General features: G+C 45.6%; 1 protein-coding gene across 1 annotated transcript in view; it reads right to left on the bottom strand.

The window, feature by feature from the left end:
- Positions 1–753: 753 nt before the first annotated feature.
- The window catches only part of LOC105694630 (transcription factor GATA-3), a 94512-nt gene continuing 79108 nt past the window's right edge, over positions 754–16157 (bottom strand). The window contains exons 6-8 of the mRNA XM_023434949.1: positions 5619–5808; positions 4737–4942; positions 754–4155 (exon numbers count right to left, since the gene is read on the bottom strand). Coding sequence (XP_023290717.1) covers positions 4129–4155; positions 4737–4942; positions 5619–5808 — 423 coding nt within the window. The 3' untranslated portion in view covers positions 754–4128. The remainder of the gene's footprint in view (positions 4156–4736; positions 4943–5618; positions 5809–16157) is intronic.

A 16157-nucleotide genomic window follows, 5' to 3' on the forward strand; every position in this document is an offset into this window, starting at 1 on the left:
CGTTAATTCCATATTTAAGAATATTTTTTAACCCGAGCCATCCGTACGTGTACTATTTGACCAATTGTCGTAAAAAGTCTGATGATTGCACCCTAATCTCGGTAATTAAACGAGAAGGACGTCCTCGTGGAAATTGCATAACCGACATACTCCAATGTATAATCGAGTAACTAAACTTTTTCTTCCCATACGAACGTGTATTCTTTGGGGAGATCGCGCATCCGCTATCGAAGTATCCAAATCCATTAGATAGCCGGTGATAATAGAACGCACGCGAGCTGGGATCTTCCCGAACCAGCACACATCCCCTGCGTGATAGCATATCATTAGCAGCTGCGATCACCTACGAGCGGGGCCCAATGATATGCACGAACGATCTGATAATCCGGCATAATTCCTTTCGACACAAGCTCCATTTCCTTTTCCGTTCCCCCGCCCCCTAATTAATCATCCGAATTAATTATCCCGTCAGGTGCGGCCGAATGATCCAACGACAAAGTCCAATTTCAGAAAGCATGTATTTCTAGCGAAACATAAATCGATAGATACCGTATCGCCCTTGGTCGCGGCTCGATTTTCGAAAATCCCAGCTCGTGGCGAAGAGAAAAAGAAATTGATCTGGGAGAAAGAGAGACGTCATAGGGCATCGGCTCGATAATCGATCCGACGATCGATCACCGATCGACGGGGTGAAGGAAGAGAGAACGCGACCGTGATCGCCGGTTAAAAAGGGCTGCCCAGCTGTATACGGTATGGATTTATCATTTAATTTATTTTAAGTTAAAACTTCTCGTTTTTACAATAATATCTTACATTCATTTACACCGTCGCAATCTAGATACGCCTATCTCGCTCGCTCCTATTGCATGAAACCTCGGCTCGTCTCTCTCGCTGGCTTTCTCGCTCTCGCTCGCACTCGCATGGAAATCATATTTTACAGTCTACACACTACTCCCTAGTAATACTATATAGAATATTTATATATATAGGTTTTATATCAAATCTCTCGGTGTCTCTGTCCGTGTAATAATCCTGCGTGTGTCGGCGCCCCGCCCCCCGCCGAAGGCGTCCATGTGTGTGACAAAAAGTAGTGTTTGCGATTTTCGAAAATTCCAGCACGTCAGTCTTCCGGAAAATCGCAACTGCTCTCTCGCCGGGTTTCCGCGACCCCCGCGCCCCGGTTATCAGCGCCACTGATTACGGGGCGGGTAGTCGCGCTAAATTCACCGCGAGCCACAGAGAATCCCGACGATTAATTCGTAATCACACGAGAGGATCCTTCCCGTGAGCCTTTTCTGTTAAAAAATCACAAGTGCCCTCAAGAAGTCCCCCGTCTCTCTTTCTCTCCCTCTCACGGTCCCCTCGTGATAACGCGCGTATCTCCGTCTCTCTTGCTCCCGCCCTCGCCCCCGTCTATCGGTCTCACTCGCACTCCCATACTTCTTCGACTACCTAGTAAGTGTATTTTCTCAGTATCTAGTCGCTAAATTTATGCACAATCACTTATCCTCGAGGGTAAGATTACCATTACGCATAATGTTACGATAACGATACACAATCTTGAAAGATACAAAATTTACACGTGTATAGTTGCCCTTACACCTCCGTGTTCCTCCACTTTCTCTCTCTCTCTCTCTCACTTTCTCTCGCTCCTTATCTCTCTCTCTCTCTCTCTCTACATTTTGCACGCGCGTGCGCGTGTATTTATTCCATGGGTACGCGTGACTGTGTTATTTGACTAAGTACCGCTACATTTGTGTGGACGTGTGTCTTTATGTCTCTCTGTGTGTGTAGGAATAGGTGTCTGTGGGATTTTGCGTGTATACGTGTGTTTCGTATGTGTGTGTGGGTGTGTGTGCGCGCGCAGCGGCAACGATCGGCAATGGCAATCGCTGACGCACACTCGGAAATATAATTTATGAACTCTCTTATCGCTAACCGGTACAACACACGAAGCGTCCACGATCGACGGCCGATTCCTCGGCTCGAGATCGAAGTCGAATTTTGCGTTTCTTGAATTCTCAGATTTCGCGAGAGAAGGAAGAAACATAAAAAAAAGAAGAAGAAAAACCGACGGATTTTTTAAGTACAGATCACCGAACAAGGGGCGGTCTGCACACGTGGACGGAGGATGTATGGATACTGATTTTGGCCACGAAGGGAGAAATAGATGAGAGAAAATTAATTTCTCGGCTTTTCTCTCTCCTTTTACCTTAAACAGTTGCGCAACCTAATATGGCGAACTTTTTAACAGCAAGGAAGAGAGAAATAAATAATAACCCGACTATTCGCTTCGTTTCCTTTTTTCAGCTTTTACGAGAAAAGGACATTTTTTCGCAGGCTCCATATATCCTACGTCTATGTCTGCACCATGGATCCTTTAGATCCTTCCCGACCCTCAAAAGAAGTCCAATGTAATTATCATGGAAAATGTATCCAGCTTTGGATTTTGGATCATTCCTCAATTTTTTGGACCGCGGCCCCGAAAGTGCAGGAGAGAAAATCTCAGTTCACTTCTGTACTTTCAGTTTGCGCGAGTAGAACACGTGGGGGAATAAATCTGATTCCGAAATTTTACAGAAATCTGACTGAATAGTTAATTGTGGAAAAATGGTTTGAGCCTGTCGTATGTTTGATTTTCTAAGGGGAAAGGATTCCAGAATACCTGGTGACCCGTTTGGTAAAATCCAACAACGATTGGCCGTAATTCAGTATTAAATTTGATCGAGAATCCGAATACTTTGCGGAGGCAGCAACATGCAAAACTCGCTTCTAAGCTTCTCTCCAAGTGCAAAGATTCCGGCGGACGGGTCGAGGTCGATACGCATCCTTAAAAATCGGCTCCGCCATTTTCAGCTCGAGTTAAAGGAAGGAGGAAATGCAAGCTTAGATTTAAAGAACGAAACTAGCTTCGAGCCAAATCGGCGAGAACGACGCTTAAGGTACTGTCACACAGCGCGGAGGAGTCGCGGGCCCCAAAACGGCGGGATATGAAAAATGCTAAAATCGGCGAAAAATCGAGGAAAAAAGAAAATCGTCCGAATCGACCCGAACCCGCCCGGTGAAACCCCGAAGGAAAGACCGGCCGATCGTGTGCGCACATAAATCTCCGTAATTACGTTTAAATTGCACGATATTTTCAATTAGTGGTCTACTTTAGGGTCCGTCCTCGGAGGTGGCCGCGGCGCGGAGAATGAGAAACGAGGGTTAATTTCGAAACTAAGGGGAGGCCACGCTCAGAGAACACTTATCATCTTTTCCTTCGCCCATTAATTTCACCCTTAACCCCTAAACGTACGAATTTCGAGGAGTTAGTCCCGTAGCTACGAGACGACCAAATAAATACGACGATTTGGTCGGCCATATTGGCGAAGTCCTCATTCTCAGGAAATCTTAATGAATTATTAATCGGGGTAATTTCTCTGAGCGCAGGAGACGCATTCCTACGCGGGGTTTCATACCCCCTTCGGAAAGGATCCGAAGTCTCGTCTTGGACCCTCCGGGTTTTATCCTCGCGTCCGCAATTTGGGAATCCACGAGCGTGGGAGGAAGTGATAAGAAGTACCGCCGAAACGGGGTGCGGAAATGACTAAGAGGCGCGATCGAGGAATCGCGAGTCCTCCAGCATCCTGTGGCGCCGAGTGGCCTTTCGTATTTTCTTTCTTTTTTATCCGTCTTCCCTCATTTTCCATTTTCCTCCGGGCTTTTTTTCTCGCCTTTGGTCGGGCTATTCGGCTACGCTTTTACGGAATTAACCGAGAAACGCGCGGCCGCGTTTTCCGACCCGCCGCGGCGGACCTCCGAGCGAAGTGGGCGCTTTTCTCGCTCCCGTTTTCCCACTCAGGCGAGATCTCCTCGAGATACTACGGTATATTTACAGATATCAAGACTCGACACGACAGCTGACTTCGTTTGTACTTGGGGCCGGGGCTCGATGGCCCTATATATACTTCTTTACATATGTACAGAAAGAATCATCCGCGGCTCTCCACCTGCGCGCTCGCTCGCTCGCCGCGCTAAGTGTGTGTATGTGTGTATACCCTCTCAAACTGCATATGTACTGCATGCGAAATTATAAGTTTATGTCAGAATGGTGGGCTGCGTCCTGAGCTGCTCCTCGCTCGCAATTCATGTGTATTCCGATCGCCAGCCGGTCTGAAATCACGAAGAAATTTTTCGCTTTAACTTTGGGAATTCTTATTTCCTTCGTGTCAATGACGAAAATTATACTAAAACTCCTCGAAGTGCAAAAACCATTCTAGAATCTTGCTAAAGGTAATCTCCCCACTTAATGATTACTTCTTATCTTGGTTTCATTAACGCATCTATTCAATACCGCGTGAACTATAACATCATTAACAATGAGATCACTACTTATCGGTTCATTTCTTGAAAGGAAATAACGGCTCGGAAGAAAAAAATGAAAAATTCTTTAAATCCCATTAATTAGGCTGACGCTTCTAATATTACAAGCTAGACTTGAGAATAATGAGCAATTTAATTTTGACCTAAATCATTAAAGGGAATTAATAAAAATTATTTTAAAAAAGGCTCTCTCTGAGTTCAGCTATAAACATCATACGATTTTTCATTGAACTACTTATAAATTCTGGTGGAATGAAATATTAATATCGAATTGCGACTGATAGCTGGAGTATTCCGGTTTTTGGGACGGTGATTTTTGGCTGGGATTCCGATTAATTAATTAATTTTATTTATCGATAAGGGATACTTACCATGGCGTTCGTCGTCGCAGCGAGCTGGAGACCCTGAAGACTCGCCATGTGATGCGAATGCGAATGCGAGTGCGAATGGGGATGAATAGGTGGAGGCGCCGGAGGGGGTGCGAATCCCTGATGAAGACCACCGGTGACACCAACCCCCGTGTGGTACATGTAATGTTGCATCGCCGGATGCATCGTGTGATGATGCTGGGAAGTCCCTGCAACATTCGTAAAAAGGGTATTTTAATGATTGCTTCTGGTCCCAGAGATTCGTAAACAGCAAACATGACAAAATAATGACTGAAAAACTCTACCGCTCGGAATTAAACGGTAATTTTAAATCCCCAGCGTTTCAAAATCATAAATATTTATACGAGCTACCTTGGGCCTTTAAATAGTTTCAGAAGTTATCGGTAAATCTACGCGTTTTAACGTCCCGAGCATGCAAGTCGATACTGATGACTGGGAGTACGAAAACGGCGCATTAAACTTGAACCATAATTACCGGAACGTCCTGCCAAGTACTTTTTCAGACAGTAATTGAGCGATTTATAATAGACACATTATCTGCATCTATATAAGTACTCGGTCATTACGGGATGAATGAAATTTTCATTGACAAGAAACCTGGCCGTCCCTTCGAGTAGACTTGTCATGTTCGATACTTTATGTAGATGTTACTAATTTCCGGACATTTCCTTTTTTATGCAACTTCCGACATGAAGTAGTCGAGAGAAAAGTTGCATTTCCTTATGAATCGATATGACGATCTTTGTTATCGATATCCTGAAATTTTATAGCTTTACCTACTCTCTTGGGAATAGTCTTATATTTCTTTTTTTTTTTTTTGGAGGAAAGAGTTGGAATTGTTTTATGATTTTTTTAAATACTAACCCATGGGCGAGCCGAAGCCAGAGTGGAAAGGTTTGTTGTCCAAGTCAAGATGTGCACCAGCTTTCATCATGTCGCCCATGACACCTCCGAGCCCCAAACAGCCTCCAGTCTTCTTCTTTTTGCTCTTCGACGAGAGTTTTCGGTTCCTCGTCTGGATGCCCTCTTTCTTCATCGTCAATGGCCGGTTTACCTGCAACAATGAAAGACAACAATTCGATAAGGCGACCGAAGCGATGGAGGCAATCCTCGCAAAGATTCTCCTTAATGATTTTTTTCTTTTCCGGCGTTTTACTTCCAAAATCGAATATCACCAAGAGGACGCGCGTGTTGAAATTTAGAAATTGCGACATTAAATTTTGACTTGGGAATCAATGTTAAGCACAGGAGCGAATAATCGTATTGGCTTTAGTGATTGGAGTCCAGCTCAATCGATTACTTCCGCCTCATAACAAACAAGATCAAATTTCCAGGTTCGATTAAATATCTCTAAATAACACTCAGAATGGCACTACGACGCGTTATGACTGACAGTATCATTAATACAATCTTAAATGCGCGCGTGAAGAAAAAAAAAAAAAGAAGAAGAAAAAGAAAAAAGTAAATTAGTCTGTTTATTTCCACGCTTCACGGATTCCGCGCAACTTGGTGACTAAGGTCTAGAATATTTTAAGTACCCTCCCACCTCAATTTACGCGGTAAATGATAACACAATTTACGCGGTTTTTATCTCCAATTTATTTCCTATTGTACTGGCGGACTTTACGCGACTTTCATTCGCGTGAAACGAATCCACGTGGAACGGACTCAAAATGTCTAGCCAGTCTAAAACGTGTAAAACGTGAAGGTATAAACCCAAAGGCTAGGTCGTGTTAATCGTCCAAAATGTCTGCAAATGTCTAATCCATCTACCTGGGAAACGTGTATGAAACGCAAACGCAAACCCAAAACGCACGTTATCGTCCGCAATGCCGCCCGTTACGTTTTTCGCGGCGAGTTTCTCCAAATTCCCGCGCGGTCTTCTCCGCGCCGTGTTTACGGGGAATTCTCGAGGAGGCCATTATTCACGGCGTCATTGACTTTCGATTCCTCCCGGATCGAGTTCCCTCGATTCCCGAACGGCACGGTTAAGCACACGCAACCTCTTTACCGATTTTCCAAGCCACGGCGACAACGCCGTGGAAGTCGGCGTGACGCTCTCCGAGATTTACAGCTCGGTCGTGCGCGCGCACGGATATGAAAAATCCTCGCCAAGGATAGAATGGAGTAGGTTGGAACAACGAGGAGTGACGCAATCGGTGCACATGGCGGAAAGAGTCCTGGGACGGCTATCGAAGGATCACTAGTCATTACCAAAGAGACTTTATTTATTGGACTGATGCTTTGGGTGGAGCGCATTGAGGGATCAGCTGTTCGCCTTCGAATAGGAAAAAAACAAAAAAAAACAAAAAACCAAAGGTAAAGGCGGATGATCGGCATTAATGATAATAACAAATCCGTAACAATGATCGCTATTGTCGTGAATCCTAGATCCCTCAACGATAGGGATCCTCGTTATAATATTAAAAATTTGAATTTCGCGCCAAATGTGTATGTGAGTGTATGCGTTGCAGCATAGTGATGTTTCGGAAGGCAGAGGATGAGTCGAGAGGAGAACTTCCATGGGAGAAGTCCTTGTAGGATTTGCATTATCGGCATTCTGTAGATCTAGTTTAGGAAGAAGAAATTTCAATATATTAATCCTACGTGATAGTAAAGTTGGAATTTTTTGGGGGGGTTCGCAACGTACATGTCCATTTTTTTTTTTTTTCGAGATAAGTGTAAAGAGTCCGGGTGGAACGTGTCCTTGGAAAAATTTCGCGGGATTTACAACTTCAAGGGCAGTTCCCGATTAAGTTGGTGACAAGTCGAGGAACGAGTTTAACGAGTAAGGTACACGAGTGCATCTGAAACGATTTCCTGTTCGGATTAATTGCGCTGTAGCCTGTCAAGATTACGTTATCATTTCCACGAGGTTTGGTGTCTTCATCCATGGGGAAAATCGTACCGCACTTTCTTGATATTAATATCGAGGCGAATGCGATTTGCATATCGCATATGCAAATGCAGGAGATGTTAAATGAGAGAAGTGCAATTTAGAGGTGAGTTAACCGAACGACGATAATGTCCTATCGATGCGAGGAGGGAACTGTCGATTCGAGAAATTCATCGCCAGGGGATAATCGCGATGGTGGAACAATAAGAAATAGCGGTGATAACGAAACGCATCCAGCCTCCGCGGAGAGCGGACCTCATATTTCTTCGGAAACGACTTTACCGATCATCCTCGAAAGTGATGTCTATCGATGACGCAATGCGCGCGCATCGCTTTCGCGGATCTCGCGGAGTGCATCGACGAAAGCTGCATCTAATCGATGACATAATAATTCTCCGCCGGTTTCGAAGAACCGCTCCTATAGGATTCCGATGCTTTCTCAATTACAAATCGTTACAAGGTACTTAAGTCCTGGCGGCGAGATTGGCATACCAAACCTCGTTACATACTGAATTAGAATAAAAATAATAATAACCAAATTTTAGATCCAATCGTTTCACGCTGTCAACCGTATCAATAATTTCCCGGGAATTTTTATAACCCTAGAATATATTTTCGAGATCCATACACTGGGTTGGCTGCACTTATATAATAAGTACATTCAAGTTCCGCGGAAATATTCTTAATGAAATTCTATTAAAAATTGAAAAGTTACCTAGAATTCCGTACAGTATCGCGGAAATGGTTATTACAGTGAAGTGATTATTCCTGGGGGGAAATATAATGTCAAGGAATAATGTAACAAGAAATGTTCCATGAAGTTGTAATGAATGCATTTTATGTGGTATATATATATTTTTTTTTTAATAATCGCGGAAATATCCTGCCGGTTTCGACGGGGTTCTCCGAGAGCAGATGAGCGAATCGCTCGAGGGAAGTAAAAATAGCAAGTCGGGAGGAACAAAATGGAAATAAAAGCGAGAGCGTCGCGACACGAGAGGCCGAGAAACGGCGGGGTCCGGGAACGAGCAATGGCCAACGCAATTAAGAAATCTCGCGGATTCCGGGTAATCCAGTGCACTGTTGCGAGGATGCAATTAACGAATCGACAGTCCCCTCGTGCAATTCGAGGCAGCGCGTCATCGCGTTCCAGTTCGTCCCGAAGAAGTGACGGAAAGATGCAGCGACGCGACCCGACGCAGATGCACCGCCCCGCAATGGATGCACCGCATGCACTTCCCTCTCCCTCTCGGTTAATTACTCCCGCGGCGCGACCTTTTTGCAATCCACCTTTGGCAATGAAAAGTGCCCTCATGCGTGGCGAACAATTTCTTAAGAGAGGCCTTCACAAAACGCATTAACGATCCGCGGCTAAAACGGTGAAAGTTGCACGCACGCCGAGCTCGGGCGCACGCGCCAAACCGCAACGCGATCGCCGGTGCAAGGCGAGTGCCTTCCAAAATAACGAACACAAGAAGAAATAATAATCTCGCCCTTCATTAAAATTCCCGGCCCCAGAGATCATTTTTGACGGTGGCAAAATAACATTCCTCCGATTAACAAGATAGGATCCATTGTCGTTCCTCGGCATTGCACTATCATTATAATTGATTGCTCCTATCGACTCTCTGAAAACGGAGAATTCGCGAATGAACAACCTTTTGAAATAGAAATAAAGGTACGATGAAGACCGCCCGCGATGGAATTATCAGTGCACACCGGTATGGCATCAGGTGCAATTCACAACGTGTAGCGAGATAGGAAACGCCACGTTATGAGGATTAACGAGACGCGTTGAACGATCGATAGAAAAACTCCATTAATAAAATATAAGGCTTAGCATCCGGGGGATAAAATTCCGAGCGAAGGGATGCACTCGGCGCGAAAGCGCACGGCTCGTCAGGCGCCATAACTGCACCGCCTTCGCGCCCTCGCAATTGGCATTCCACGGAGTCCCGGGGATAAATCGAAGGAAAGCATGAATATTCAAGGGAATCGGAGATCGCGAAAAATGGCGAGTGGCCCGGCGCCGGTTCCCGGCAAGGACCGTTGGAGTTGCACAAAGGCGCCGGGGATGCGCTGGAGATGCGCCGGGGATGCACCGGCTTCCGGCGGGCGCGCTCGGCTAATTCGACAAATTCGGCCAATTGCATAATTCCGAAAAGAGTCGTTGACCGTCTGGTCGGCTCGGCTTTGCGTCGCCGGGAGGCGCGGGGGTCCCGAAGGAGGAAGAGATCCCAAAGGAGGAGGCGAGACGGAAGATGAGGGGGGAGGGACCCTCCCCGGCCCGCGCGTGGCGATCCCCCCTTCGGCTTGATAATACCGGGAACCTTTTCCTCGAGTTGGCAGTTGGCTCACGTCGCGGCGACTACAAAGTCCCGCCAACTCCCCCTGACCACCCCCCTGCACACAATACTTGCATACCTACTTATTTCGTGCTTAAGTATTGCACGCTGCAGGCGCTCGCGCCGTCGCCGCGACCGCGAATGCCCGAGAGGCCGACTCGCGCCCACGGATCGGATGACCGGTACGTGGGTTCTCGCGCGAGTAAGCGCGAATAAAGCGCGAGTGAGCGCGAATAAAATAGAGTAAGCGCGAATAAAGCGCAAGTGAGCGCGAAGAAAATAGAGTAAGCGCGAATAACGCGCGAATAAAATAGAGTAAGCGCAAATAAAACGCGAGTGAGCGCGAATAAAATAGAGTAAGCGCGAATAAAGCGCAAATAAAGCGAATAAAATAGAGTAAGCGCGAATAAAGCGCGAATAAAATAGAGTAAGCGCGAATAAAGCGCGAATAAAGCGCAAATAAAGCGAATAAATTGAGTGAGCGCGAATAAAAACGATTTAGCGCGAATAGAATAGAGTAAGCGCATGTAAACATGGATAAGGCGCGAATAAAGCACGGGTAAGTGCGAATAAACGCGAATAAAGCGCAAATAAAGCGCGAGTAAAATAGAGTAAGCGCAAATAAAGCGAATAAAATAGAGTAAGCGCGAATAAAGCGCGAATAAAATAGAGTAAGCGCGAATAAAAACGATTAAGCGCGAATAGAATAGAGTAAGCGCATGTAAACATGGATAAGGCGCGAATAAAGCACGGGTAAGTGCGAATAAACGCGAATAAAGCGCGAGTAAAATAGAGTAAGCGCGAATAACACGCGAGGAAACGCGAATAACGTGCAGGTAAGCGAAAATAACCTGCGAATATGCGCGGATAACGCGCGAGTAATCGGAAAGTGCATCCGGACGGTTCCACGAATTTCTTCGATTTTTCCTACGAGAGACAAGGGGAGATAAGACGTCGACGAAGAACGACATGCCCAGTGATTTTAATAGTGAATAAAGGTGAGATACCTCTTGTTAATGTTTTGAGGCTGGAATTTAGTTCCCAGCTCGACGCAACATAACCTCCCCTCGTTATCACCTCAGGAAGCATAAACCGCGACGAGCTTCTCTTACGAGTCTCACGGTCGACCGTATTAATCGAACCTTGCGTTTATAAGGGCCGATCGGCTCGGTAACCCGGTTACACCGTGCTCGTAAACATCCATCCCCGAGTCGGGCTCGTTATGCCCCCTCGATGAACGATGCAGAGCCCCCCCCCGATGTCACCTCCGGCTCTGGTCTTAATAAATAAAGGCCGCCTCCAGGTGACGTCCTCCCGGGGGCGCGCGTCGAATCCCTCCCGATCAATTTGAATACAATAAAGCGGCCTTTAATAGGAACCGTCGCTTTTAACTCTACGACGCGGGAGTCCGAAAGTGCAAGGTGCGGACAAAGGCAGGGGGGACGGGACAGGGCGGGGGTGGGACAGGAGATAGACCCGAACGCGGATTGATGCGGTCGCACACGACGCAGCCGGACGCCGCGCGCATGCGCGATGCAACGCGCCGAGGGGTCAACGAATCGCAGATCGAGTCGGCTGATTTCTTTTTTATCGGCCGATCGACGCGATCGGGTCGGCCCGATTTTCTGCGCCGCTCGCGATGCTTGTCGCTGCGCTCGCGCACCTGCGCACCTGCAACTGCGAGGACCGACGCCGGACCAGTCCGGAAGGTGCGAGCTCTCGGGAGCGAATGACTAATTACGGGCCTCGGGTCGACCGAGTTGCTCCGCAATTACGGACCGAAAGTACCGAGCCCAACGGCGCTATGGACCGGGGATGGAAATAACTCCCTTTGAGACAGGGGGTTGGGGGGCTTTACTTCCGGCGGCTTGTACGGGGCCGGGTGACAAGATAAGCCGTGAAGAAGGGAAAATTCCGAAAATTTAATGATCTTTTCGACAAAAAGGAAATTTCTTGCTGTTTGATCTTGAGATCGTGGGATTTAAATGTAAATGAACTAATGGAAGGGTAGGAAGATTAAGAGATGTTTGTTAAACAGAATTTTATTTCCTGACAAGGAGCATGCATTCGAAATCATGAGGTGTAAATAGAAGTGGGGTTGTAAACAAATAAAGTCGATTTTCTTAATGGGGTAATTCGAGTCGTTACGGACATTCGGGGAATCGCAATGAAAATTCAGAAAATCAATTTCTGGGAATAGCTCGGAATAATTGTTTCCTTGGGGACGAAAATGCAAACAATTAATTCTTCCTTCCTCGGTACGACGCTGCAAGTACACGAACGGAATGATTATTGTTCTCCACCGTGGAGAAAAAGACGTTCGGACGTAAAATAAAAGCTCGTCCCATCGTGAGAATCTCTGATAACAAAAACATTCACCGTGCCGTGAAAAGAGAGAAAATGGAGTCTTTTATTAAAGATTCTCGGGAGAAAGCGGAGATACGTTCGAAGCTCCTCGAGGAAGTCCGACGGAGCTTCGAGGCTGCGTAGCGAATCGGGAGAGCGCGATGCACCTGAGTTTTTATTTGTCCGTTGCACGCTCCTCTCCGAGGAATACCAATTGGAAAGCGCCTTAACGCTTTTTCTGCGTAACGCGATTTTACAACTTCCTCGGCGCGCCCCTTTCCCTTCCTCGTCGCCATCGGCAGAAAAGTCGGCGCGGCTCGATCGGAGGGATCGTTTGACGATCGCCGCCTTCCAGATATCAAATTTGTCCCCGTTTAACGACCGACTCGCTTCCGGAATATCAATGGCTCGTTCTCGCCCCGCGAACTTTTCCGCCCGCCTTGTTCGGACTCGCGCGCGTTCGCGACCCCTCCCTACCGATCGCGATTCGTTCTTTTCCGGCGATAACTCATGTAATCTAAAATCCTTCCTAGTACCCCCCCTTGGCGTTAAAATACCTCATTTATCGATAATCTTTGAAAAACAAAGTGACGTCCTTTAACACTTATACCGAGTAAGCGTTTCATTGCCGTGATCCAAATTAGACAAATTTCCCCGAAATTCTTCATGAAATAAAATTAACGTACCCTCTGAATGATATTTTAATTATTCTCCGTATCGTTCGTCGTATTTTAATTATTCTTTCGTATCGTATCCAGCTTGGCATAATACGGTAATAAATAAATGTCCACTCCACTTGTAGAATTTCATGAAATTCCAGTACCAAAGCACTTGGCCGATGCTTAAGGGGATGTGAAAGTGGCATCCGAAAGCTGAATCGTTCATAAAACTTTTTTACGAATTGGGTGTCTCAAATCGTTTCGTACTTTAAGGTGAAGTAAAGCCCCCTTCAAATCAGTCGATTCGAATACAACACTTTTTTTTAAGGGTATTAGACCAAACTGTCCGAAACTTTGACACATCACTCCTGATCATCTCAGAATTGTCCTGACACATTGAAAATTTGGATTTTTCAAAAAAATTTTTTAACTCAGTCCAGACCAGAACCAAAATGGCGTCGAGCTCTGATATTTCGATCAATATACAATTATCGAAGGATCTGATATGAGAATCGAAAAGGTCAGGACAATTTTACGACAATTTAGAACCCTCTGGTAATCGATAAACTCGCATTTGAACGGGATAACTTCTTTGCTAAAACGATGGTAATACGAGGTCTCGGAGTGAAAATTTAATTGATCTGGAAATCACAGATGGCGCAGGGGGCCCCTCCGCAGTCAATTAGGGCCCCAGAAGGCATGAATCCAGAGGATTTATGGAGTTTTACTTCGATTTCTTGATATTTATTGTACGAAAATGACAGGTGGAGTATGCCATTTGGTACAATATTCAATATAATTCGATATAGCTGTCAATATAAAAACGAACGTCGGCAGCGTAGGCATTTAGAAAAATTTTCTTTATTGACGTTGATCAAGTTCCTCGACATGTTTCACATCCCCTTAATACGGCTGTAATGGCGTACATTTAACTCGTTTAACGGTGAACGTCCACTTTCGGTCGTTTCCCATTATTCCCCCCGCGTTTTCCTCTTCCCTGAAAGCTCCGCCTCTCTATATTTCGAGTGAGATTCCTCGATCAGATCTCGAAGTGCAGAAAGTCCTAAAATTATGTGGCTTATCGGGCAATCGGCGTACGGATATATACGGTTCCCGGTAGCGCTATATTTACCGACGCAGTGCACCACGATTGAGATCATATCGGCGGAGGACAAGAGCGCCACTGTTCCAAGATATTACCCTGAAGAGCCGAGTGGTCCAGCGACCGAGAGACGACGCTCGGAAGCTGCAAGTCTCGACTGTCGAATTTTCCGCGACAGTTCGCCACCGCGCATTGCGAATTCACAAGAATTTAGCGATATCAAAACCTCGAACGAGACCTCTAAAATATCGAAATCCCGAAAATCTCTCTGTTACCAAAAATCCAACTAGGACACGCGACCATAACCCCACTCATTAAGATACTCGATATGAAATTCCGGATTTTATCAGCATCTTTCTCCCAACTGAAAAAATGCACGACGCTATTTTTTCTTTTGAATACAAAGGGAACAAAGAAACCTCGCGATGTATAGAAGAAAAAATGTGAAATAAATCTGAATAAAAAAAAATTAATGTCGCATCATTAATCTTGCAACGGTGAAAGCTGCAACTTCAAATCGGACAACCTATATTCGAGGGATTTCATTCTTCCTGAATACTCAAATTCCAGGAACTGTCATTGATCAATTTATGGGGAGCGTTTATGAATAATTGTTTATTATTGGTTATTGGACGGTATTTTTTAAAATGATCCGTAAGGAAGGTTTGGGATGGTTTCATAGAAGGATCGAAGGATGGCAAAGGTGGAGTCTGACGGGGCCGATTAAAATTCGGACCAGGAAGAGGAGACCAGGTCGGTCGGAGATTCGGCCTCGAGTGTCATCGCGATCAGCAGTCAAGAGGCTGAGAAAAGAAGGAGGACGTGTAACACTAGAAGGGCCTCGTCAAGGAGGACAGCACCCGAAGGAGGATGCCAGTTCCTTAGGTCGATCTCCACTCGACCTTACCGTTTGTCGGATACCTTAAATACCTCCGAGATGATATGCGCAGGTTGGATTACTTCGTCGAATCGTGGAACCAGGACTCTTGAATTACCTGGCCTTAAGGTGATGTGAAAGTGGCGTCAAAGAGGTCTCGTTTATGAAACTTATCTCCGAGCAGGGTGGTACCCAAATCTTGACAAACTTTACCTCATAAATATTGGGACCGTAAAGAAGGTCTCAACACCCATGAAATTTTCCAATTTTTGTCAAATTTTATTAGACATTTTAAAAATTTCATATGTGAAGTGTGAAAATATGTGAAATGTCAAAATGAAAATTTATGGGAGTCAGGACCTTGTAGCCTTCACATACACGTTGTAAAGGTTTAAACGATTCAGTTAGGAGAAAGGTTTCATAAACGACTGACCCCTTGGATGCCGGTTTCATATTCCCTTAACGACCGACAACGAGACATCGTGCCCCTCCAACTAACCAACCTGAACAACCTGTACCCCGTTTCGAGTCACCTCGTTGCGAGATTCCTCGAAATTTCGGCTCCTATTTTGACTAGACCTCGCATTCCTAGGACTCGTCATGGTTGCGTTCTTGTAGAAAAATCCAGGTCATCGAGTATTCCCCCCAGATCAGGTTCTTTCGTGTCGGTTAGTTCAAACCGACACGAATTCTCTCAACAAGAAATTAGAGCCTCGTTACGTTTTTAATCAGTGTTAACAGTAGACCGGAGAGACAATATGATCGAGCGGTGATGATCGATATGAATTTTTGTAAGTTTCATGCTGAAGAAAGTGACGTAAGAGTGGATTTTCCGGCTAATTTGGTTGACTCGTTGGATCAGATCAGTGGGATATGTTTTCGTTAGATTATCTCCGATGTGCTGTAAAACAACTCGTCCAAGGTGGAGTCGCTGTAAGTGCACCGAATCGATGCAAGCCCACGCTCAAGTCGTCCGAATAACAACCTAGGTGCAACCTATCGCAACGTGGAAAATTGGAGAGTGAATTATTCGGATTTGCATTGCACGTAGGACAAGTCGGTAGGCCCGCAATTACGGATTTTACGATCGTTTACGATTATCACCTACCGCTCTGGATAATGATGCAAAGCGCAATGAATAAACGGGACATCTTCTTTGCCATGATGACCAATTAGAA

The sequence above is a fragment of the Orussus abietinus genome, unplaced genomic scaffold (assembly GCF_000612105.2).
Source record: "Orussus abietinus isolate OABI.00-Male unplaced genomic scaffold, Oabi_2.0 scaffold20, whole genome shotgun sequence".
Classification (NCBI taxonomy): Eukaryota; Metazoa; Arthropoda; class Insecta; order Hymenoptera; family Orussidae; genus Orussus; species Orussus abietinus.